The sequence below is a fragment of the Hemitrygon akajei genome, chromosome 9 (genome assembly GCF_048418815.1).
Source record: "Hemitrygon akajei chromosome 9, sHemAka1.3, whole genome shotgun sequence".
NCBI lineage: Eukaryota > Metazoa > Chordata > Chondrichthyes > Myliobatiformes > Dasyatidae > Hemitrygon > Hemitrygon akajei.
The window spans coordinates 21,435,683-21,462,585 of NC_133132.1; the positions used below are offsets into that span (position 1 = coordinate 21,435,683).

The window sequence follows — 26,903 nt, forward strand, 5'->3', positions numbered from 1 at the left end:
TATTTATCTTGTAGTTTAACTTTCCTATGTTGGCTTATATTTTATATAATTACCTATATTGAACTGAATTAAATGGAGTAAAAATCTTTACGATACATCTCCATCTAAATGTGCAATGTGCAATTGATATTCATTTGTAATAAATAGTATGTACAACAGGACAGTCTATGTAACACAGAAGTACAATTGTGTCTGAATAAATTAATCAGTCTGATGGCCTGGTGGAAGAAGCTGTCCCGGAGCCTGTTGGCCCTGGCTTTTATGCTGCGGTACTGTTTCCCGGATGGTAGCAGCTGGAACAGTTTGTGGTTGGGGTGACGGGTCCCCAATGATCCTTTGGGCCCTTTTTACACACCTATCTTTGTAAATGTCCTGAATAGTGGGAAGTTCACATCTACAGATGCGCTGGGCTGTCCACACCACTCTCTGCAGAGTCAGTGATGCAGCCAGTCAAGATGCTCTCAATTGTGCCCCTGTAGAAAGTTCTTAGGATCTGGGGGTCCATACCAAACTTCCTCAACCATCTGAGCTGAAAGAGGCACTGTTGTGCCTTTTTCACCACACAGCCGGTATGTACAGATCACGAGAGATCCTCAGTGATGTGTATGCTGAGGAACTTAAAGCTGTTCACCCTCTCAACCCCAGATCCATTGATGTCAACCCCAGATCCATTGCGGTCAATAGGGGTGAGCCTGTCTCCATTCCTCTTGTCAAGCCTGGATGGAACTATGGTGTTGAATGCTGAAGAAGAACAGCATTCTCACATAAACATCCCTCTTCTCCAGATCTGTAAGGATGGTGTGTAGAGCTGTGGTTATTGCGCCATCTGTTGATTGGTTGTGTCGGTAGGTGAATTGTATTGGGTCCAGTTTAGGCTTTTTGCAAGCTGCAGATGTAGTCCTTGACCAGCCTCTCGAAGCAATTGCTTAATATTGAGGTGAGAGTGACAGGACACCAGTCATTCAGGCATGCTACCTTGGTGTTTTTAGGTATACGAAAAATGGTGGATGTTTTGAAACAGGAGGGCACTCTAGACTGGGAGAGGGAGAGGTTAAAAACACACCTGGCAGTTGTGCCACACACACTCCGAGTACCGCCCTGGGACGCTGTCCAGTCCCGCGGCCTTGCGACTGTCCACTCATTGGAAACACCTGCGTACTTCAGCTTCGGACGTGACCAAGGTGCGGGTCTCTTCAGCGGCTCTCCTCAGGGGCTCAGTGTTGGCAAATCGAATCCAGTATACATGTAATTGTTTAGTGAATTTTCCTGCATAATGGCACAGTTGCTTCTGTATTTTTCTAGAAACTTCTTAACTTTCAGTATCAGCTGTTATGCTACTTGAATCTTGCTGTTCTATAGGCTCATTGTTATCACTGAAATTGTTATCCCCAGGTTGAGTACAAGATAAACACGATTTCTTTTTCCTTTTCCCAAACAAGAGAAAATCTGCAGATGCTGGAAATCCAAGCAACACACACAACATGCTGAAGGAACTCAGCAGGCCAGGCAGCACCTATGAAAAAGAGTACAGTCAACATTTCGGGCTGGTGAAGGGGGGTGTAAGGGGGTGCATGTCAGTCCATGGCCTCTTTTACTGTCACGATGAGGCCACACTCAGGTTGGAGGAACAACACCTTATATTCCATCTGGGTAGCCTCCAACCTGATGGCATGAACATCGATTTCCCAAATTTCTGGTAATGCCCCTCCTCCCCTCTTGTTAACCATTCCCCATCCCCTTTTCCCTCTTTACCTCCCTCTGGTGCTCCTCCGCCTTTTCTTTCTTCCATGGTCTTCTGTCCCCTCCTATCAGACTCCCCCTTCTCCAGCTCTGGATCTCTTTCACCAAACAGCTTCGCTGCTCCTTCCCCCCCTCCCTGCGTTTCTTCCTCTCCTCATCCCATCTTCTAACTCTTACTCCTTATCCGTTCTTTTCCAGTCCCGATGAAGGGTCTCGGCCCGAAACGTCGACTGTACTCTTTCCGCACAGAAGCTGCCTGGCCTGCTGAGTTCCTCCAGCACTTTGTGTCTGTTGCTTTTACCTTTTCTTTGTTCTCGCACCTTCTCTTTCTTGTTCTATTTCTGCTCTTGTTCTTGTAACACTTAAAACAACTGCAAGAAATACGTTTTATGCCTCATTCTGGACTTCAGAAGAACCTTTGGATTACAAAAAGGTTCTAAGGTTTCAAAGGTACATTTAATGTCAGAGAAATGTATACAATATACGTCCTGAAATCCTTTTTCTTCGCAGCCATCCATGAAAGCAGAGGAGTGCCCCAAAGAATGAATAGCAGTTAAATGTTAGAGCCCCAAAGACCCCCCCACCCAGACATCAGCAGCAGCAAAGTGACAACACCCCCCCCACCAGCAAAAAAGCATCAGCACCCCCTCCGAGCATTCAAGTATGCAGCAAAGCATCAGTAAAGACACAGACTTGCAGAACCCCAAAGATTACTTGTTCACCCATAATTCAACATACCACAGGTCCTCTCTCCCTAATAAGGGAAAGAGAGGGTGTCCCGGTTTCACAGCGAGACGGGAGACATGACAAACAACTCGCTGATTTATGATGTTAAAGGTTTTTCCGAGTTCTGTGCCCAAAGAACTCGGGTTTCCGGGCACACAGCGATCCAGCTTGCTGCTTTCAATCCTCTCCGTCTCCCATGACACACCGAGACCCATGGTGAGAGGCTGGAAAACATGTACCTCTGGGTAAAGAGACGCACCAGTACCTCAAGTCCACCATGACGGACTTTGGCCATCAAAGGCAAATGATGTTTAAATCCAACAAACTCAAGGTCAACCAGGCAGAGGTGATGCCTCAGAGACAGCAGTAACAAGCACGCTAAAGCTCTGAGGAACCATCACTAATGACATTACTGCTTAGCTGTCCAATATATTGGGAAGATGAGGTGTTCAATACGAATATCCCCAGCACCAAAGAGCTACGTGCAGCTGACTCTGATGTACCAAACACCAGGCACTCTTACTCTGAGCTTAAATGTGGGAAGTGAATTCCAGGAGGTCAGGAAGAGAATTTCTATCTTTCTTTTAATGTAGAATCCACATCTACTTATGGGGCGCAGTGACTGTGACAAGTCAAGTAAAGGAGTGCCCAGGAAGGCAATGAACACCTCAAATCTCCTTTGAAGCACCTCTTGTCCCATTTATAGCAAAGTCTGCAGAGTGCTAGGGTTGCCTAAAAGGATGGAAAGAGGAGGAAGAGTACAAATCAGCTGAGAAAATTACATTAACATTACAAAACAATATTAGGGACGACAAGGTCTTGTGGAAACTATTCAGGAAATTTATGAGGGTGCTATCAAGAATGGGGGATAGCAGTCCTGAAGAGAGACTGAAATTAACATTCCCCATTTGACAAGGAGTGCCAACAGAGGTGTGTAAGCTCAAAGGGAAAGTTGCGAGAGTATATAAGCAAAAACAACACACTGGCAGAAGGAACAATGATAGAAGATTGAGAAATATGATTAGCAAAAGAACCAGGTAAAAACTAGATGCTGTTAAGATCTGGATTACAATGCCTGAAAGAATGCTAAAGCTAATTAAATAGCACTGGCATGCAGAATTGAGACAAAGCTGCAGTCACGAAGAAAAAACAGTGAAGTGGGACAAATGAATAGCTGATTCAAAAATTAGCCCAAGTACACTGAGGTTATCCCTTCTGCAAGATTCCATTATACTAAAGATTCTTTCTACAGATTTTCATTCAGTATTCTCCACACCCCCTTAGGAACACGGAACAAAATAACATATCTCCTCGAACTTTGACGGCTCTAACAGTTAGACCATAAGATATAGGAGCAGAAGTAGGCCATTCAGCCCTTCGAGCCTGCTCTGCCATTCAATCATGGGCTGATCCAATTCTTCCAGTCATCCCCACTCCCCTGCTTTCTCCCTATACCCTTTAATGCCCTGGCTAATCAAGAACCTATCTATCTCTGCCTTAAACACACCCAATGACTTGGCCTCCACAGCTGCTCGAGGCAACAAATTCCACAGATTCACCACCCTCTGACTACAGTAATTTCTCCACATCTCTGTTATAAATGGACGTCCTTCAATGCTGAAGTCGTGCCCTCTTGCCCTGGACTCCCCTACCATGGGAAATAAGTTTGCCATATCTAATCTGTTCAGGCTTTTTAACATTCAGAATGTTTCTATGACATCCCCCCTCATTCTCCTGAACCCCAAGGAATACAGCCCAAGAGCTGTCAGACGATCCTCATACGGTAAACCTTTCATTCCTGGAATCATTCTTGTGAATCTTCTTTGAGTCGTCTCCAATGTCAATTTATCCTTTCTAAAATAAGGAGCCCAAAACTGCACACAATACTCTAAGTGTCCTCTCACAAGTGCCTTATAGAACCTCAACATCATATCCCTTCTCTTATATTCTATACCTCTACAAATGAAATGCCAACATTGCATTCCCCTTCTGCACCACCAAATCCATGCTGACTTTGTCCGATGATTTCACCTCTTTCCAAATGTGCTGTTAACACATCTTTGATAACCGACTCTAGCATTTCCCCCACCACCGATGTCAGACTAACCGGTCTATAATTCCCCAGTTTCTCTCTCCCTTCTTTTTTAAAAAGTGGGGTTACATTAGCCACCCTCCAATCCTCAGGAACTAATCCAGAATCTAAGGAGTTTTGAAAAATTATCACTAATGCATCCACTATTTCTTGGGCTACTTCCTTAAGCACTCTGTGATGCAGACCATCTGGCCCTGGGGATTTATCTGCCTTTAATCCCTTCAATTTACCTAACATCACTTCCCTACTAACATGTATTTCCCTCAGTTCCTCCATCTCACTAGACCCTCGGTCCCCTACTATTTCCTGAAGATTATTTATGTCCTCCTTAGTGAAGACAGAACCAAAGTAGTTATTCAATTGGTCTGCCATGTCCTTGTTCCCCGTGATCAATTCACCTGTTTCTGACTGTAAGGGGCCTACATTTGTCTTAACCAATCTTTTTCTTTTCACATATCTATAAAAGCTTTTACAGTCAATTTTTATGTTCCCTGCCAGCTTTCTCTCATAATCTTTTTCCCTTTCCTAATTAAGCCCTTTGCCCTCCTCTGCTGGACTCTGAATTTCTCCCAGTCCTCAGGTGTGCCGCTTTTTCTGGCTAATTTGTATGTTTCTTCTTTGGAATTGATACTATCCCTAATTTCCCTTGTCAGCCATGGGTGCACTACCTTCTCTGATTTATTCTTTTGCCAAACTGGGATGAACAATTGTAGTAGTTCATCCATGCGATCTTTAAATGCTTGCCATTGCGTATCCACCGTCAACCCTTTAAGTATCATTTGCCAGTCTATCTTAGCTAATTCACGTCTCATACCTTCAAAGTTACCCTTCTTTAAGTTCAGAACCTTTGTTTCTGAATTAACTATGTCACTCTCCATCTTAATGAAGAATTCCACGATATTATGGTCACTCTTACCCAAGAGGCCTCGCACAACAAGATTGCTAACTAACCCTTCCTCATTGCTCAATACCCAAACTAGAATGGCCTGCTCTCTAGTTGGTTCCTCGACATGTTGGTTCAGAAAACCATCCCGCATACATTCCAAGAAATCCTCTTCCTCAGCACCCTTACCAATTTGGTTCACCCAATCTATATGTAGATTGAAGTCACCCATTATAACTGCTGTTCCTTTATTGCACGCATTTCTAATTTCCTGTTTAATGCCATCCCCAACCTCACTACTACTGTTAGGTGGCCTGTACACAACTCCCACCAGCGTTTTCTGCCCCTTAGTGTTATGCAGCTCTACCCATATCGATTCCACATCCTCCAGGCTAATGTCCTTCCTTTCTATTGCGTTAATCTCCTCTCTAACCAGCAACGTTACCCAACCTCCTTTTCTTTCCTGTCTACCCCTCCTGAATATTGAATATCCCTGGATGTTGAGCTCCCATCCTTGGGCTTCTTTGTATGCCCTCATTTGTCAGCCACAGTAGTACCCTTCTTCCATTCGAAAATTTCTTATTTGGAATATATCTGTCTTCTCTCATTTTTCACAGGAACTCCAGCCACTGCTGCTCTGTTGTCCTTCCTGCTAGTGTCCCTTTGGTCAGTTTCCCTCTCATGTCGTTGTAATTTCCTTTATTCCACTGAAATACCAACACATTGGAATTTAGCTTCTCCTTCTCAAATTTCAAAGTGAACTCCGATCATATTGTGATCACTATTCCCTAAGGGTTCCTTAACCTTAAGCTCTCTTATCACCACCGGATCATTGCACAACACCCAATCCAGCACAGCTGATCCCCTAGTGGGCTCAACAACAAGCTGTTCTAAAAAGCCATCCCTTAGACATTCTACAAATTCTCTCTCTTGAGGTTACTTGAGGGACTTGAAAAAAATACAAACACCTGTAAGACTCAAGTACACCAGCAGAGTTTTATAGTTTGCTGTTGAATTCCTATATCGACTGTATCCTGTATCTGGCTGTATGAAGCCAGAGGCCTTCTCCCAAACTGCGCCTGACAAGTCGGTGAAATGGGGCTAAAACCTTCATCTAGGATCAGTGGTGGAGTAAATGGAAAACACTAAGATCTCGTTTGGGAGGTTTATAGTGGCACAAGAATAGGAAGCAATGGCAACCAGTGACTTCATTCTGACAGGTTCAGTGTCAGGCTGTCCTCCCGCAGCGTGCAGGTAACACACAGTAAAGGTGAAGACATGATTTCATTTCTTTTCCCTCCAAGTTTTAAGCATTGGACATGGTGTTATCAATATCAATTCAGTCCAGTAGCTCTGTATTCTCACAAAAACATAACAGGCAGAACACATTGCATTAATTGAAGAACAGTCACTGTACAGATTGGCAACATTATGAGTCTGACATCCCCAGACTGAGGTTTAAACTGCTCTTGATGATGATCTTTAATAAAAGAATGTTTTCCTCCATTGCCCGAGATGTATTCAAAACAGGCATTTTATGTTAACAAATTACATTATGCAAGTGATTTCCATTACTTGTGTGCTAAAGCACATTTTATAAGTCCCCGTACTGATGACTTTGAGCTTCAGGTACAAAACTTAACAAGGAGCTGAAGTGACAGCCGAAACAACCTTGCTGTAGAACACGAATCAAAGATCCCAGCCATCCCTCCCTTCTTCTGTGTCGACCACGTCACTGCTCTTCGTCACCACTCAAGTCAATGGGATACACTCTCTCTACAAGAACTAAACTACTGACTAAAGGGCAGACCAGGGAACTGGGGTGGGTGGGTAGGGAGGGATATGTGGAGAAGAGGGTGGGGTTTGGGGAAGGTGCCACAGTCCAGTGGGAAACCACAAATTAAAAGTTCCTGCATAAAACATATGCTACCTACTTCAGGAATTTGCAACTTCCAAATCCTACTCACACTGCTGCTGGGTGCTTGGCGGGAAGCCAGGCACGTGAGGCACCATTCCAGAGGGAGCCGGCTGAGGCTGTCCAGCATGTGACACTGACTGATTCACCTGCCCCAGACCTGCCATTCCGGGCAAAGGAGCTCCAGGGGGACGAGTGGCCATCAACCCACTCGAGCTCCCCGTGGGACCACCTTGCAAGTTCTGCAAAGCGTTCATTGGATCTAGGAGGGAGGGAAACAAGATAAAAGTAAAACTTTCGTTAAACTCTGAAGAAAAGATGCCCAAATAGAAAGCAGATGGAATCACAGTGCCATTCAATGCTGAAGGAAGACCGTTGGCCCGATGCACTAATTGCCAATTATCTGTGATCCCCCTGCATTCTGTTGACAGTCCTGCAAATGTCTAAGTATTCATCCAACTCCTGTTTTTAGGTAATAATTATATCTCCCTTGATTGTAACTGTGTACAAATAATTTTAATCTTTTGCCAATGACTTCAAACCTGAGTTGCATGATTACTCACCCATGGGTGAAAGAAAGGAATACTAGTTGAATAGATATGGGGGTACTAGAGATGTGTGTTTGGACTTCTGGGAAGCCTTCAATCACATCCCATGAAGGAAGCTGATTAACAATGTTATAGCACATGGGTAACATACTGATAGGGATTGAGAATTGGAAAGAGTGGGAGTAAGCTGATCCATGCCCTGTTGGTAGGCCGCAACCAGAGGTGTAATGCAAGGGTCAGTGAGGGAGATTATAGTATACATTAACAACATGAATGTAAAAGATAGGATTAGCAGGCTTGCAGAGTTCATGAGATTGAGTGTTGTTATTGAGCACTGGTGGAGTGTAGCCATCTGCTACAGAAGAATATTAGCAAATTGCTCAAATAGGCATTGAAAGGACAAACGCAATTTAACCCTGAAAAATATTTGGTGATTTATTTCGAGAGGACCACTGAGACTAGGATATACATATTGAAGAGGCAGACCCCAAACTATAGTGAGGAACAGGAGGACCTCACATGGATCCCTGAAGGCAATAAACAGCTGGATGAGAAGGCAAACAAATGTTGTCTTTAGCCAGGGCTATGGTGCACCCATACAGAACATTATCTAAGCAGCAGTACGATGCTCAATTCTGCTGCTGCGCTATAAAATGGATGTGACTGCACTGGATGTTACCTTCAGTTATGAACAGAGGCAGGATAGGCTGAGTTTTATTTTTTTTACAGCAGAGAAAACGAAGGGGGAACTAACTGAGGTCAAATCATGATGGCATCCACACAGAAATCACACAGGAATCAGGAACACTCGAATATTAATGCTGACTTCCCTCAAACCAAGAAGCTTTTATAATGGAAAAGGAATACAGTACTTAGGTGTCCTGGCCAAGCATTGATATATCAAGGCACATTTCACACCTGGAAGTCCGCAAGTTAATAATGCACGGCATCTTAAGAGTTCTTTGTCAGGATCACTAATTATCACTGGTAAATGGGAAAGATATGTGGCATTTCAACAAATCCTTCTTCACAGAATTGTCCGTACCACTGCATTTACATCAAGTCTTCAGTCCAGTGGAAAACTTACAAGAGCCTTAAACAATCTGTAACAGCAAACTTCGTGAACGTACTAAAGATGACCAGGAGTTTGGTCAGAGGTAGATCTTCAGAAAGAAGAAAAAGATTTACAGAAACCAAGCTCTGAAGGAAGGAAGGAAGTTTAAAGCATAAAGCTAAAGTTTAAAGTTTTGTAATATATAAAAAGACAGAATCAAATTGACATGATATCTTAAGTTAAAAACAAGAATAACAGCTGCTAAAATTAAAATCACAAACTAAACAAATGAAACTGATAGAACAGAAGCTGCTCTCAGATAACCTACTTTTTAAGGACTGGGGAAGTAACAAAACAGTATCACCACACATGGAAAGGAACAGTGTCAGGGCCAGCAGAGCCAATGCACTACTTAAAATAAGAGAAGAGAGAGATAAAAATATTCAGGAACTGTCATCTTAATATTTGACAGAAGATGGAAAAACTCTTAAATCATTGACCTAAAAACTTAAAAAATAAGATGAAATCAGCTTTCAGGCCCTTTGAACTTGCTCCACTAAACCACGGCTAATGTTTGACCCTATCCCCCACAGATCCCTTAAAACCCAGAAATCTATCAACCTCTGCCCTAAATGCAACTGATCAGAGCCTCCAGACCACAGAATTGCAAAATGTCACCATTTTCCAAGTGAAAAACTTTCCCTTCATTTCAGTCTTAAATGACCTAGCCCTTATTGTGAAATGGCGACACAGTTCTCAGCCAATGGAAATGTAGTTCCTGTAATTACCATCTCACACTCAGCTGCAGAAAACAATTGAGAAAAAATATCCCACTAGAAATAGCCAGCATCGATTTCAAGAGCTTTTTAACCTAATAACCAAAACAGGGTGTGGTAATTAACATTTTCAAAGGTATTGAGTAGATGCCAAAAATGATCAATAATAAAGCTAGAACCAGAGCCAGCTTTATAAAACAAAGATGGCAGATAACAATCACTTCCTCATAGCGACAGAGGGAGCGAAGTGGAGTAGAAAAGAGTAACATGATTTAGATTTAGGAATGAAACGTATGATCTCTGAATGTGCAACCACTGGCAAATAAATTCATGCAGTATCTGGGGAACAGACTCGCTCATCAGAACACCGATTCACACTCAGTCCGGGGGAGACCCACATTCCAAAATGCTGATTCACACTCACCACACCAAATGAAACTGGATTTTACTCAATCTGGTGTTTCAACTCTAATTCTTAAAGATGGATGTACACAGAATGGAGAATTTATATCTGGGAGATTATCAACACCACTGAGTTGTAGCCCTGTGTTATTCAGTGATCATTAATAGAAACTGTTGCTCCTATCTGCACAAATGTAAATGTTTCACTGCTTCTGCCTGCATTATTTGTTCATATTGCTTCTATTATCTAGTCCCTTCGAAAGCTAAAGTTGAACAATTCCACTGAGGGTAAATTCCCACTTTCTGCTTTCTCAGCAATTGCATCCTAAGCACTCACTTCCAGATGCCCAATGCTTAGTCTAAGTCAAGACTTAGTCTACCATGATACCTAGACACTCGAGTTGACAAATAGCTCTCAACAGAAAACATACTGCTAATGAGGAACGGTTACCAAGCACACACCTTTCATCTCACCAACACAAGGAAACACCACCACCTTTCCCTGAGGAGCATTGTCACACCCTTTCTGCAACGACCACAACATTTCCCTATCCAAACTTGAAATCACTATCAGCTCACACCCAAATGACTGACACCCTCCCTACAAATCCTTCCCCTCTTTACCAGTTCCCTGTCTCCCTACAGGAGGCACCAGTTGTCTATCCCTTTCATCAGTAATCATTACCTTACATCTGACAGAGAACTCCTCTCCCTGATTGAGATCTGCCAACGTTCACAAGCAATTTTTATTTCCTTATGTAATAGTGAACTGTTTATTCCATTGATTCAGTGTCACCTCTCAGAACAACCCCGTTAAATCGATTTCCCAGTAACCTATTCTCCCCTGCGCCCATCCTTACAGCACAGATCCTCCAACCAACTAACCTATAAACCAGCGAGTCCCACTACAGAAATCCCCTAGCAAAGGAATTACTGTGGATACAACAGCAGTCAACTTTCCACTTGACAAAAGGTACTGCGGGCAACAGTTTACAGAGGGTTCTGCGGGCAACAGTTTACAGAGAGTTCTGCAGGCAACAGTTTACAGAGGGTTCTGCGGGCAACAGTTTACAGAGAGTTCTGCGGGCAACAGTTTACAGAGGGTACTGCGGGCAACAGTTTACAGAGGGTACTGCAGGCAACAGTTTACAGAGGGTCCTGCGGGCAACAGTTTACGCAGAGGGTCCTGAGGGCAACAGTTTACAGAGGGTCCTGCGGGCAACAGTTTACAGAGGGTTCTGCGGGCAACAGTTTACAGAGGGTCCTGCGGGCAACAGTTTACAGAGGGTACTGTGGGCAACAGTTTACAGAGGGTCCTGCGGGCAACAGTTTACGCAGAGGGTCCTGCTGGAAACAGTTTACGCAGAGGGTCCTGCGGGAAACAGTTTATGCAAAGGGTCCTGCGGGAAACAGTTTACAGAGGGTTCTGCGGGTAACAGTTTACAGAGAGTTCTGCGGGCAACAGTTTACGCAGAGAGTACTGCGGGAAACAGTTTACAGAGGGTACTGCGGGTACCAGTTTACAGAGGGTCCTGTGGGCAACAGTTTACGCAGAGGGTCCTGCGGGCAACAGTTTACGCAGAGGGTCCTGCTGGAAACAGTTTACGCAGAGGGTCCTGCGGGAAACAGTTTACAGAGGGTTCTGCGGGTAACAGTTTACAGAGGGTTCTGCGGGCAACAGTTTACGCAGAGGGTTCTGCGGGCAACAGTTTACGCAGAGGGTACTGCGGGAAACAGTTTACAGAGGGTACTGCGGGTACCAGTTTACAGAGAGAAAATAAGAAAAGTTAAGGTAGACAACAGAATTAACAGGGCAAAAAGCTCAGGAAGGGATTGGAGAGTATGGCCAAGTGCAACAGGAATCTGTGAGAAGAGAGGGGAGTAATGGATTAAAAGTATTATATATGAATGCACGAAGTATAAGAAATAAAGTGGATGAGCTTGAGATTCAGTTGGAAATTGGCAAGTATGATGTTATAGGAATAACAGAGACATGGCTACAAGAGGATCAGGGCTGAGAAATAAATATTCAAGGGTATACGTCCTATTGAAAGGACAGACAGGTGGGCAGAGGGGGTGGGGTGGCTCTGCTGGTGAGGAATGAAATTCAGTCCCTTGCGAGGGGTGACACAGAATCAGGAGATGTAGAGTCAGTATGGATAGAACTGAGAAATTGTAAGGGCGAAAAGACCCTAATGGGAGTTATCTACAGGCCCCCAAATAGTAGCCTGGATATAGGGTGCAAGTTGAATCAAGAGCTAAAATTAGCATGTCGCAAAGGTAATGAATGGGGGATTTCAACATGCAGATAGACTGAGAAAATCAGGTTGGTACTGGACCCCAGGAAAGGGAGTTTGTGGAGTGCCTCCAAGATGGATTCTTAGAGCAGCTTGTACTGGAGCCTACCAGGGAGAAGGCAATTCTGATCTAGAGCTGTGTAATGAACTGGATTTGATAAGGGAACGAGGTAAGGGAGCCATTAGGAGGTAGTGACCATAGAAACATAGAAAATAGGTGCAGGAGTAGGCCATTCGGCCCTTCAAACCTGCACCACTATTCAGTATGATCATGGCTGATCATCCAACTCAGAACCCTGTACCTGCTTTCTCTCCATATCCCCGATCCCTTTAGCCACAAAAGCCATATCTAACTCCCTCTTAAATATAGCCAATGAATTGGCCTCAACTGTTTCCTGTGGCAGAGAATTCCACAGATTCACCACTCTCTGTGTGAAGAAGTTTTTCCTCATCTCGGTCCTAAAAGGCATCCCCTTTATCCTTAAACTGTGACCCCTCATTCTGGACTCCCCCAACATCGGAAACAATCTTCCTGCATCTAGCCTGTCCAATCCCTTTAGAATTTTATACGTTTCAATAAGATCCCCCCTCAATCTTCTAAATTCCAGCAAGTGTAAGCCTAGTCGATCCAGTCTTTCTTCATCATATTGTAAGTTTTAATCTACAACTTCAGAGGGAGAAGGGAAAATCGGAAGTGTCAGTATCACAGTTGAACAAAGGGTACTATGGTGCCATGAGGGAGGAGCTGGCCAAAGTTGACTGGATGGATACCCTAGCAGGGATGATAGTGGGACAACAATGGCAGATATTTCTGGGAATAATACAGAAGGTGCAGGATCAGTTCATTCCAAAGAGGAAGGAAGATTCTAAGGGGAGTAGGGGCGACCATGGCTGACAAGGGAAGTTAAGGACAGGATAAAAATAAAAGTGAAGTATAACATAGCAAAGATGTGGGAAGCCAGAGAATTGGGAAACTTTTAAAGAGCAACAGAAGTTAACTAAAAAGGCAATACAGGGAGAAAAGATGAGGTACGAAGGTAAGCTAGCCAAGAATATAGAGGAGGATAGTAAAAGCTTCTTTAGTTATGTGAAGAGGAAAAAATTAGTTAAGACCAAAGTTGGGTCCTTGAAGGCAGAAACGAGTGAATTTATTATGGGGAAGAAGGAAATGGCAGACGAGTTGAACAGGTGCTTTGGATCTATCTTCACTAGGGAAGACACAATCTCCCGGATGTAATAGTGGCCAGAGGACCTAGGGTAACGGAGAAACTGAAGGAAATTCACATCAGGCAGAAAATGGTGTTGGGTAGACTGATGGGACTGAAGGCTGCTAAATCCCCAGGGCCTGATGGTCTGCATCCCAGAGTACTTAAGGAGGTGGCTCTAGAAATCGTGGATGCATTGGTAATCATTTTCCAATGTTCTATAGTTTCAGGATCAGTTCCTGAGGATTGGAGGGTAGCTAATGTTAACCCACTTTTTAAGAAAGGAGGGAGAGAGAAAACAGGGAATTATAGACCAGTTAGCCTGACATCAGTGGTGGGGAAGATGCTGGAGTCAATTATAAAAAATGAAATAATGGCACATTTGGATAGCAGTAACAGGATCAGTCCGAGTCAGCATGGATTTACGAAGGGGAAATCATGCTTGACTAAGCTTCTGGAATTTTTTGAGGATGTAACTATGAAAATGGACAAAGGAGAGCCAGTGGATATAGTGTACCTAGACTTTCAGAAAGCCTTTGATAAGGTCCCACATAGGAAATTAGTGGGCAAAATTAGAGCACATGGTATTGGGGGTAGGGTACTAACATGGATAGAAAATTGGTTGGCAGACAGGAAACAAAGAGTAGCGATTAGCGGGTTTTTTTCAGAATGGCAGGCAGTGACAAATGGGGTACCGCAAGGCTCGGTGCTGGGACCGCAGCTATTTACAATATACATTAATGATTTAGATGAAGGGATTAAATGTAACATTAGCAAATTTGCAGATGACACAAAGCAGTGTGAAATATGAGGAGGATGTTAGGAGAATGCAGGGTGACATGGACAGGTTGGGTGAGTGGGCAGATGCATGGCAGATGCAGTTTAATGTGGATAACTGTGAGGTTATCCACTTTGGTGGCAAGAACAGGAAGGCAGATTACTATCAGAATGGTGTCAAGTTAGGAAAAGAGGAAGTACTAGATGTCCTTGTACAACAGTCACTGAAAGTAAGCATGCAGGTACAGCAGGCAGTGAAGAAAGCTAATGGCATGTTGGCCTTCATAACAAGAGGAGTTGAGTATAGGAGCAAAGAGGTCCTTCTGCAGTTGTACAGGGTCCTGATGAGACCACACCTGGAGTACTGTGTTCAGTTTTGGTTTCCAAATTTGAGGAAGGACATTCTTGCTATTGAGGGAGTGCAGCGTAGGTTCATGAGGTTAATTCCCCGGATAGCGGGACTGTCATATGTTGAAAGATTGGAGCAACTGGGCTTCTATACACTGGAATTTAGAAGGATGAGAGGGGATCTGATTGAAACATATAAGATTATTAAGGGATTGGACACACTAGAGGCAGGGAATGTCCCTGATGTTGGGGAAGTCCAGAACCAGAGGCCACAGTTTAAGAATAAGGGGTAGGCCATTTCGAACAGAGTTCAGGAAAAACTTTTTCACCCAGAGAGTTGTGGATCTATGGAATGCTCTGCCTCAGAAGGCAGTGGAGGCCAATTCTCTGGATGCTTTCAAGAAAGAGTTAGATAGAGCTCTTAAAGATAGTGGAGCAAAGGGATATGGGGAGAAGGCAGGAACGGGGTACTGACTGTGGATGATCAGCCATGATCACATTGAATGGCTGTGCTGACTTGAAGGCCGAATAGCCTGCTCCTGCACCTATTGTCTATTCTCTATTTACACAGAAGGTACTGTGGGTAACAGTTTACAGAGGGTTCTGCGGGTAACAGTTTACACAGAGGGTTCTGCGGGTAACAGTTTACACAGAGGGTTCTGCGGGTAACAGTTTACAGAGGGTTCTGCGGGTAACAGTTTACACAGGGTTCTGCGGGTAACAGTTTACACAGAGGGTTCTGCGGGTAACAGTTTACACAGAATGTTCTGTGGGTAACAGTTACACAGAGGGTTCTGCGGGTAACAGTTTACAGACAGGGTTCTGCGGGTAACAGTTTACGCAGAGGGTACTGCGGGTAACAGTTTACACAGAGGGTTCTGGGGGTAACAGTTTACATAGGGTTCTGGGGGTAACAGTTTACACAGGGTTCTGGGGGTAACAGTTTACACAGAGGGTTCGGGGGGTAACAGTTTACGCAGAGGGTTCTGGGGGTAACAGTTTACACAGAGGGTTCTGGGGGTAAGTTTACACAGAGAGTTCTGCGGGTAACAGTTTACACAGGGTTCTGCAGATAACAGTTTACACAGGGTTCTGCGGGTAACAGTTTACACAGAGGGTTCTACGGGTAACAGTTTACACAGAGGGTTCTGCGGGTAACAGTTTACACAGAGGATTCTGCGGGTAACAGTTTACACAGAGGGTTCTGCGGGTAACAGTTTAGAGACAGGGTTCTGCGGGTAACAGTTTACAGACAGGGTTCTGCGGGTAACAGTTTACGCAGAGGGTTCTGGGGGTAACAGTTTACACAGGGTTCTGCGGGTAACAGTTTACGCAGAGGGTACTGCGGGTAACAGTTTACACAGAGGGTTCTGGGGGTAACAGTTTACACAGGGTTCTGGGGGTAACAGTTTACACAGGATTCTGCGGGTAACAGTTTACACAGAGGGTTCTGCGGGTAACAGTTTACAGACAGGGTTCTGCGGGTAACAGTTTACAGACAGGGTTCTGCGGGTAACAGTTTACAGAGGGTTCTGCGGGTAACAGTTTACAGAGGGTTCTGCGGGTAACAGTTTACACAGAGGGTTCTGCGGGTAACAGTTTACAGAGGGTTCTGCGGGTAACAGTTTACACAGAGGGTTCTGCGGGTAACAGTTTACACAGAGGGTTCTGCGGGTAACAGTTTACACAGAGGGTTCTGCGGGTAACAGTTTACACAGGGTTCTGCGGGTAACAGTTTACACAGAGGGTTCTACGGGTAACAGTTTACACAGAGGGTTCTGCGGGTAACAGTTTACACAGAGGGTCCTGTGGGTAACAGTTTACACAGAATGTCCTGTGGGTAACAGTTACACAGAGGATTCTGTGGGCAACTGTTTTGACATACAGTACGTGAGTGCCATCACAGGTGCAAATTCTTATCACAGACTAGAGGTAAATCTTGAGAACATCTAATTGTGTAGTTGTGTTCACTTTTCTTGGATTTGCCTCTGATCAGCGGGTTGTACTGAACTTTCCATTCTTCTCTTCCTGTGTATAAATGCCTGGACTCCAACAGTCATGTGGAACTGCAGTGATTCAGCCGCCATATTAAATTTTGAGAGGCGTTTAATTCAACAACTCACAGCACCCATGAAAAAAAACACACATCAGCCATCAAGTCAACCAGAAATCAAGCCCTTAATATAATTCTCATCTTTCTTAAATCATTTTTGAAGTAAATTACTGCTTACCACCAGCTCGTGACTTCTTATCTGTGAAAACACAAAACATAAAGCAATCATTAGACATCAGAACTCCTGTACAATTTAATTACAATATCAGAGTAGTGGAACAGCACGTAAACAACAGTCACCAAATGGCCTTATTGAAAGTTTTAAATGTTGCACAATTCTAACCTCGGCCCTCTTTACGTGGAGCAAGATATCACAGCAAGGATGTCATTAACAGTAGAGTGTAAATCTCCCACACAAGGATAGGGGAATAATCGATATGATTATAAATGCGATTGTTATCAGTACCTCTGCATTAAAAGAAAGAGCAACTGGGAAAACATGCTAAAGAATTCATGTGACATATGAAAACGACTGTGTCCCATGTTCAGGAGCACCTTTAACATACATCATTCAGCAAAATCCATCAAAAAAGAGACCAACTGTCTCAGCTGAGAATGATGGGCCTTCAAGACCTGAATCACTCCTGATGCGCTTCTCTCCCTGTCCTACCGGGCTTCCATCTTCACTCTTCCCTCTCCTGCTGGGCTTCCCTACCTCTCCTTGCTCTAAGCAGTCTTCCCTCCTCCTTCAATTGAGGTCCCTTCTCTCAGGCACCATCCATCACACTTCCCTCTCCCACTGGACACCCGTCCCTCACCTGGGCTGCCCTCCTTTGCCTCAGCAAGATGAGTGAAAGCATAGGATGAATAGAAAACAGACAGAAACAAGGGCAGCTCATCCAGGACTGGGACAAGGAGAATTCGGTGCTGAATCTTCCAGCTGTCTCACCATGAAGGTCAGTTTTATCACTAGTGAGATCATGTTTCAAACTATTACACAAACCAGAAGTTATGGGCCTGATACCAACCAGTGGCTCCAAGATAAAGAAATGTCTTGATTGCACTGAATGTTGAAACAGGGATCAAAAGTCTACTCATGCTTCTATTCCCTACATTCTATGCCTGAATGCAGCTCCATGCTTTATTTCCTGAAGCGATACGGTGAATGTCTGCGTTTTGTCAGTTTGTCACTGACAACTACACATTGCCTCTTCTAGCTTTTTGCTCGGAGGAAGGCCATTGATGAAGCTACTGAAGGTTGCTTGGCCAAGGACACAGTGCTGAGACATTCTGCAGAGAATCCCTGGGACTGAGATGACAACCTCCAACAATTACAACCACCCTTTGTGACTCCAACCAGTGACTTGTCTATTAATTGATGCCCAGTGACTTCAGTTTCACCAGACTCCAAAATGTCATGTTACCTAAAATCACTCTCACCTTACCTCGAACATACACCTTTGCTCTCTAACCAAGGCTGTGATGAGATTTGGAGCCAAACCACAAATGGCGAGTCGGTTCCACTCGAAAGCAGTCCTTCGTCTTGCTGACGACTGAGAGTGGACAGTCAGGGTGGGAAATAGCCACACTGCATTTTGGAAACAAAGTCCACATTGATGGAATGGCCTCTTGTGGAACCATTGATTGGATGGCTACCATCCAAGCAGTCACCAGCACAGGAAATGCAGCTCTGTCATACCCAGTGCTCAACAGTCTATAGAATGAGTCAAACTGGATGAAGACTGTCTTCTGTACTGACAGACTTCAGAAGGGAGCTGACACTTGGAGATGCAGACAGTTGCAACTGTACCTACACACTGGCTCTTGCCGTTCCTGAGGGTAGGGCATGCTTTTCCTATAGACCCTCTATGGGATTCCGGTGGGCCCAGAATCATGATACAGGTTTCTATAAGAATCCAATAGTTTCACAGTTGCCAGCACAGAGACTCAAGGGTTCCAGATTGCTTAATTACCTTTAAATTCCCCAGTTATCTTTGTTGGGTCTGAAATTGTCTCTAAATTACTAGTTCACATCATCAGAACGTAATCCAGGAATTTAGCTACTGAGAGTCTGGAAAACTGAAAATTGATACAGTAAAGCCCCTGATTTGCCTTACTATACAGAGTTCTCCATGACTTTGAGAAGTCTTAAGAAAAATCTCAACTGATGAAGTAGTTCCTGTTGAGGAGCAGTGGGAAGCTTACTCTGTGCCCCCATGACTTAAAAGGCGTGCTTTTAAATTGTAAATTAAGTAGCAACCCTTCTTCAAAGAGAAATTTGGGGTCGTAAGTTTATTTAAAAGAATAACATTCCCCCTGAAAAATAACCTCCCTGGAAGTACATCAGACGTACAGTGCTTTGAAAAAGTACTCAGCCTCCACCACTAATTTCACATTTTACTGTCTCATTTTCTAAATGTAAAATATATTGAAGTGGGATTTTTTGGAGCTAATCTACAAAACATCATGTCAAATCAAAAGAAAAATTCCAAAACCCGTTAACAATTTACCAACAATTAAAAACCAAAATTCTGAGACTGAAAAAGTATTTGTTACCTTTGTAATTACTGCACTAACTTTCCTCAGGTGCAATACTGTTTATTAGCTCACTACGTCACCCAGTTTGTTAATGTTGAAAACTGGAGGATCAGCTGTTTTCAATGTACACCCCCTCTCTCTGTGAGGTCCAACAGTATGGTAGATTTTGGTTTGATCAAACCAAAATGAAGACAAAGAGCATTCGAGACATTCAGGGAAATAATAGGGAAGATAAATCTGGGGAAGGGTACAAGACCACATCAAAGGCAATGAACGTACCTCAGCTCAGGGCAGCCCATCGTGAAAAAGCGGAAAAACTATGAAACCACAGCCACACGGCCAGGGTCAGGCCGCCCCTCGAAAGAATGGCTCTTGTAAGAGAGGCGACTGTGATGCCAACAGTCGCTCCGAGGGAGCTGCAGAAGCCAGAGTCTGCATCTGGAGATGAGGTTCATGACTCTGCAATCTCCAAGGCCTTGCACAAAAAAAGGTCTTTATGGAAAGGTGGCAAAGAAGAAGCCCTGGTTAAATAAAAGCATATCCTTGCCCTTAAAGACTTTACAAATGGTCATTTAGAAGACACTGTAATGATGTGAAAAAAAGGTCTTGTGGTCATACGAGACTGAAGTGGAGCTTTCTGACCTCAGCATTAAGCAATAAGTGTGGCATAAATCTAATGCTGCTTTTCAGCAAGGTAATGCCATCCCCACTGTAAAGTATGGTTGAGACAGCATCGTGCTTTTCAGCAGCAGGGGCTGGAAATCAGGTCAGGACTGATCGGAAGATGAAAACTGCAAAATACAGAGAGATCCTGCAAGCCTCTGCCAGAAAGCTTAAACTCTCAGCACTGGTTCCAAATGGAGGAAATTGATGTCATGACTGGCCCAGTCAGAGTCCGATCGAACTTCTCCAGCAACCGACCACCACTTCCCAACTCCCTGGCACAGCTTCAGCAACTTTGCAAGGACAAGTCCTGCTCCATCATGCTGTGCAAAGCCGACAGAAACTTATCCAAAAGGACTATTTGCTGTAATGGCTGCGAGAGGTGGTTCAACTAAATACTGAGCAAAGGGGGATGATTACTTTTGAACTGCTGACGTTTAAATTTTTCAATTTTTAATTTTATAATTTTCTCTGATTTTGGGGCTCTGCTGTGAAAAAAGGAGCATGTGATTCACAAATAAAACTTCTCAGTTAAATGAGTCATTTATGTGAACAAATGCTCAGTGGGAGAGCATTTTGGAGTCAGTGATCACAATTCTATCTCCTTTACCATAACATTGGAGAGGGATAGGAACAGACAGTTTAGGAAAGTGTTTAATTGGAGTAAGGGGAAATATGAGGCTATCAGGCAGGAACTTGGAAGCATAAACTGGAAACAGATATTCTCAGGGAAACATACAGAAGAAATGTGGCAAATGTTCAGGTGATATTTGCATGGAGTTCTGCATAGGTACATCCCAATGCAACAAGGAAAGGATGGTAGGGTACAGGAACCGTGGTGTACAAAGGCTATTGTAAATCTAGTCTAGAAGAAGAGGTTACGAAAGGCTCAAAAAGCTAGGTAATAACAGAGATCTAGAAGATTATAAGGCTAGCAGGAAGGAGCTTTTGAATGAAATTAGGAGAGCCAGAAGGGGCCATGAGAAGGCCTTGGCGGACAGGATTAAGGAAAACCCCAAGGCATTCTACAAGTATATGAAGAGCAAGTGGATAAGACGTGAGAGAATAGGACCAATCAAGTGTGACAGGGGAAAAGTGTGTATGGAACTGGAGGAGATAGCAGAGGTACTTAATGAATACTTTGCTTCAGTATTCACCACAGAAAAAGATCTTGGCAATTGTAGGGATGACTTGCAGTGGACTGAAAAGCTTGAGCGTGTAGATATTAAGGAAGAGGATGTGCTGGAGCTTTTGGAAATCATCAAGTTGAATAAATCCCCGGGACCAGATGGAATGTACCCCAGGCTACTATGGGAAACAAGGGAGGAGTTTGCTGAGCCTCTGGCGATGATCTTTGCATCATCAATGGGGACGGGAGAGGTTCCGGGAGATTGGAGATCTGCAGATGTTGTTCTTTTATTCAAGAAAGGGAGTAGGGATAGCCCAGGAAATTATAGCTTAGTGAGTCTTACTTCAGTGGTTGGTAAGTTGATGGAGAAGATCCTGAGAGGCACAGGATTTTATGAATATTTGGAGAGGCATCATATGATTAGGAATAGTCAGCATGTCTTTGTCAAAAGCGGGTTGTGCCTTATGAGCCTGATTGAATTTTTTGAGGATTTGACTAAACACATCGATAAAGGTAGAGCCGTAGATGTAGTGTATATGGATTTCAGCAAGGCATTTGATAAGGTACCCCATGCAAGACTTATTGAGAAAGTAAGGAGGCATGGGATCCAAGGGGACATTGCTTTGTGGATTCAGAGCTGACTTGCCCACAGAAGGCAAAGAGTGATTGTAGATGGGTCATATTCTGCATGGAGGTCGGTCACCAGTGGTGTGCCTCAGGGATCTGTTCTGGCTTCGTGATTTTTTATAAATGTCCTGAATGAGGAAGTGGAGGGATGGGTTAATAAATTTGCTGATGACACAAAGGTTGGGGGTTTTGTGGATAGTGTGGAGGGCTATCAAAGGTTACAACAGAACATTGATAGGATGCAAAACTGGGCTGAGAAGTGGCAGGTGGAGTTCAACCCAGATAAGTGTGAGGTGGTTCATTTTGGTAGGTCAAATATGATGGCAGAATATTGTATTAATGGTAAAACTCTTGGCAGTGTGGAGGATCAGAGGGATCTTGGGGTCTGAGTCCATAGGACACTCAAAGCTGCTGCTCAGTTTGTCTCCGTGGTTAGGAAGGCATCTGGTGTATTGGCCTTCATCAACCATGGGATTGAGTTTAAGAGCTGAGAGGTAATGTTGCAGCTATATAGGACCCTGGCCAGTCCCCACTTGGAGTACTGTGCTCAATTCTGGTCCCCTCGCTACAGGAAGGACGTGGAAACCATAAAAAGGGTGCAGAGGAAATTTACAAGGATGTTTCCTGGATTGGGGAACATGCCTTATGAGAATAGGTTGAGTAAACTTAGCCTTTTCTCCTTGGGAGCGACGGAGGATGAGAGGTGACCTGATAGAGGTGTACAAGATGATGAGAGGCATTGATCGTATGGATAGTCAGAGGCTTTTTCACAGGGCTGAAATGACTAGCACGAGAGAGAGCATAGTTTTGAGGTGCTTAGAAGTAGGTAGAGAGGAGATGTCAGGGGTAAGTTTTGTTTTTATACACAGAGAGTGGTGAGTGTGTGGAATGGGCTGCCAGCGGTGGCGGAAGCAATAGGGTCTTTTAAGAGACCCCTGGACAGGCACATGCTTAGAAAAATAGAGGGCTCGGTGGCTCTAGGGTAAGGACATTTTCGGCACAGCTTTGTGGGCCGAAGGGCCTGTATTGCGCTGTAGGTTTTGGGTTGGGGGCTGAACACTTTTACAAAGCACTGTTAATTCAGCCTGTAATTTGTGAATGACCCTCTGGTCTGGAACTAGAACCCCTTCTGCAGATGGAAGAACCTTTGACCCACAGAAACCCATCGCAGGTATTTCCAAAAGTACATCATTAGCTGAAACAAGATCCCGTGAAGAATGACAGCACACTTTGCCCCTTGTGCAACAAAGTCAAATATAGGCCTGAGCAACTATGGGACTCAGGAAGTGCCACTGTCACATTTTCAAGAACAGAAGCCCAATGTGTTAGTAGACCAACGATCCAGAGAGTTCAAGTTGAAACAGAAACACTGCAGCTTGAGACTGTCAGTCTGGCTTCGGCAAAAATTTGGAAATAAAAGAATTACACCAATTATAGCAGTTTGTTGTCAAAGCTCATTTTTTACCCTGTAAGGAATGAAATCCATTGTCCTTGTATCGTTTAGTTTCTATTTAACTTCAGTGCCACATTACCATCATTTAACTGTCCTTTAAAGACCCCTAGAACAATATTCAGTTAAACAGATGAAAAAAATCTGCAGATGCTGGAAATCCAAAGCAACACACACAAAATGCTGGAGGAACTCAGCAGACCAGGCAGAATCTATGGAAAAGAATAAACAGTTGACATTTTGGGCCGAGACCCTTCAGCAGGACTGGAATAAAAGATGAGGTTAGAGCAAGAAGGTGGGGGGAGGGGAGGAAGAAGTACCAGGAGGGAGATCAGCGGGGAGGGATGAATGTGTCGGGGCAGGTATGGTACTTGTTCCACTTGCAAGGTCCCTCCCCACTGATCTCCCGTCTGCCACTTATCCTTGCAAGCGAAACAACTGCCATACCTGCTCCTACACCTCCTCCCTCGTTATCATTCAGGGCCCCAAACTCTCATTCCAGGTGAGGCAATGCTTCACCTTCGAGTCTGCTGTAACCGGTGCTCCTGGTGTGGCCTCCTGTATATCGGTGAGGTCCGATGTAGGCTAGGAGACTGCATTGCCGAAAGAGCTGGATCGCCAGGTGGCCATACTCTACTTCCCATCCCCATATGTCAGTCCGAGGCCTCTCCTAGTGCCACGACGACGCCACACTCGTGTCAGAAGAGCAACACCTTATATTCCACCTGTGTGGCCCCCACCTTCATGGCATGAACATCGATTTCTCAAACTTCCGGTAACTGCCCTCGCCCCCGCTATTACCATTCCTGTTTCCTTCTCTCACCTTATCTCCGTACCTGCCCATCACCTCCCTCTGGTGCTCCTCCCCCTTCCTTTTCTTCCATGGTCTTCTACCCTCTTTCAGAATCCCCTTCCCCAGCACTTTATCTCTTTCATTATCAGCTTCCCAGCCCTCTACTTTGCCCACCATCTTCCTCCCTTCCCCCCACCTTCTTGTTCTAACTTTTTCTTCACTCCTGCTGAAGGGTCTTGGCCCGAAACCTCGACTGTTTACTCTTTTCCACAGATGCTGCCTGGCCTGCTGAGTTCCTCCAGCATTTTGGGTGTGTTGTTCAATTATACAGGTGACCAAGCATAGCACTAAAGGCAAAATTCATCCTGAAACTGATGTCTTTCCTGTGTGGAATCAAAGATCATCGCAAATGGAGCACAGCTTTGTGATTCTTCGAGAGTCACTCGAAACAAAAGGCCCCGTTGGGCCTGATCCAGCAGGAATGGTCTCTCTTAACCTCCTCCGGAAGTTACTGACCAACCCCAGTAGTGGACATCTTGTGTGAGCCGAGGCAACAACCCTTGCTGTGTCATTCAACCCTGGTGTGCGAGGTATCTAAAGATGGAAATACTGGCAAAACACTCTTGAAAAGTGAAGTTGAACAGCTCATCGCACTGATCCATGGAGCTCAATAACTGATTCACCATCTTAATTCACAAAAATGCAGTCATTCCTGCGGCGCCCATATCCCACCAAACGTCAGCAACTTCTGGAGAAATATAACTAGTCTGCCAGGAATGCTGGATTTGCCGGCTGCTGGAGAATGAATCAGACTATGAATAGCATCAAACTGACGACATCCCGAATCATGCTTGGTCCAGTTCAGCGGCTGGTACACTTATGGTGCAGCAATTTGTTTCATCAGCCACTTTCACTTAAAGGATATACTGTCACCTCATGGCCAAAACTCTAAATACATCTTTTGTTTTACAAATATTAGAAGCAAAGACAACACACTTCTCCAATCCAACATTCCTGAAACAAAAAAAAAATCATTCTTCCTCAATGAAAGCTCAAGACAAAAAAAATCCTGGAATACTCACGGAAGTCTCGAAAATGCAGAATAAGCCTTGCCACGAGGCTGAGATATTCCTCCTGTTGGAACAGAACAGAATCAGAAACTACACCCTTTTTTTCAACCCTGAACATCAGAACAAAAAAGTAGCACATGGGCCTTTGAGGAAAAGAAATAGTACAGGAAAACAGGTAAACAAGAGAGCTAAAAGGGGCCCTGAAATGTTGTCGGTAACTGGGATTAAGGAAAATCCCATGGCAGCTAGGGAGCATCAAGCATCCTGCAGTTGCCTGGGTCAGTAACAGCAGAAGCTGAAGAGGATGGGGGAATTTGTGAACTTTATCATCGTACTTCCAGCCTGTGGAAGGAAGCAGTGCTACGTCTAGTTCCAGGAATTTAATCAGTGAGAATCCAGCACATGTCCAGATCAGCTATGGAGAAAGACACAGAATAATCAGATGCAAAAAAATATCAAACTAGAGAAGACCAACTACAGGGAGTTGTAAATAATGGATTTGACCCAGGTAAACCAACTGCAGAATACAATTAAACAATCAAACTGGTGATGGCTCAGGCAACTTTACAAAGATGGAAAATAAAGGGCACTCTGGGTGACTAAGGATGGAAAAGTAAGATAACATTGTTAAGATTCTCCTTGAGCCCATCCACTTAAGCTAAAATATGAGTGAGACTTTGTGACTTCAAGTGCAAGACGATACTTTACCAGACAGTGACGAGTGGTGTACTGCAAATGTTAGTGTTGGGACCACTTCTTTTCACGTTATATGTCAATGGTTTGGATGACAGAATTGATGGCGTTATGACCAGGCTTGTGGACAATACACAGATTGGTGGAAGGGCAGGTAGTGTTGAGGAAGTAGGGAGTCAGGACAGATTGGGACAATGGGCAGAAGGAGCAGATGGAATATAGTGTTTTGGGGGGGGGGGGGGGAGAATTTCACTGAAACCTTTTATGCAACACCTTATCAGATGCCTTCTGGAAATCCAATTATATAGCATCTACCTGTTCCCCCCAGTTTTTGCGCTCATTATATCCACAAAGAACGTTTGTCAAACAGAACCTACCCTTCATGAATCCATGCTGTGTCTGCCTGATGGAATCACTTCTATGCAGATGTCTCGCTATTTCTTCCTTAATGCTAGCTTCAAGCATTTTCCCAACTACAGACGTTGAGCTAACTGGCCTATATAATTACCTGCATTTGCCTACATCCTAATCTCCGACACCTTACTGCCATCCCTACAGTCCTCAAATGCCCTGTATAACTTCAGCTTCCTAAACTTTACATATGAACTTAGTCAAAAAGAAAACATCTCTCATCATCCATTACTCCTTCATTCTTGTCCTTCCTCATTACTGGAACATGCCCGTCGTAATGTCTCATCACTTGGTCTTTAAATAACTCCCGTATCAGATATGGTCTAGCCCGATAAGAGCTGCACCAAATTAAATCTCCCTAACTCCTGACTAATAATGCCGTAATTTGTCCTCCCCCAAATTTAGTACTTTCCCACAAGATCAAGACTTATCCTTGATCCTTGGTGATAATTATCGTAAAACTTCTAGAGCTGTACTCATTGTTCTTCCAGACTTGGCCAGGCTCATTTTCCAAAACAAGGTCCAGTAGGGTCCCTCTTCTACTTGGACTATCCACACACCTTCAACAAACCCCCTTGAATACTCTGAAGAAGCTGCTGCAATGAAGAAGTCCCAGCCAACATTGGGAAAGGTAAAAAAAAGCTCTGTTGGTTTTACATCTTTCCATAATCTGTCTCCCAGAGGCTATTGGGAGATTTGTGATTACATCACCT

At 44.1% G+C, this 26,903-nt stretch overlaps 1 protein-coding gene across 3 annotated transcripts in view; it reads right to left on the reverse strand.

Annotated features, from left to right (window-relative positions):
- med15 (mediator complex subunit 15) overlaps nucleotides 1–26,903 on the reverse strand; it is a 188,429-nt gene that overhangs the window by 134,217 nt on the left and 27,309 nt on the right. For 2 of the 3 annotated variants that reach the window (XM_073055607.1, XM_073055606.1), the window contains exons 3-5: nucleotides 25,099–25,150; nucleotides 16,995–17,015; nucleotides 7,409–7,618 (exon numbers count right to left, since the gene is read on the reverse strand). In XM_073055607.1, coding sequence (XP_072911708.1) covers nucleotides 7,409–7,618; nucleotides 16,995–17,015; nucleotides 25,099–25,150 — 283 coding nt within the window. The remainder of the gene's footprint in view (nucleotides 1–7,408; nucleotides 7,619–16,994; nucleotides 17,016–25,098; nucleotides 25,151–26,903) is intronic. The other variant, XM_073055608.1, reaches the window with a different exon arrangement.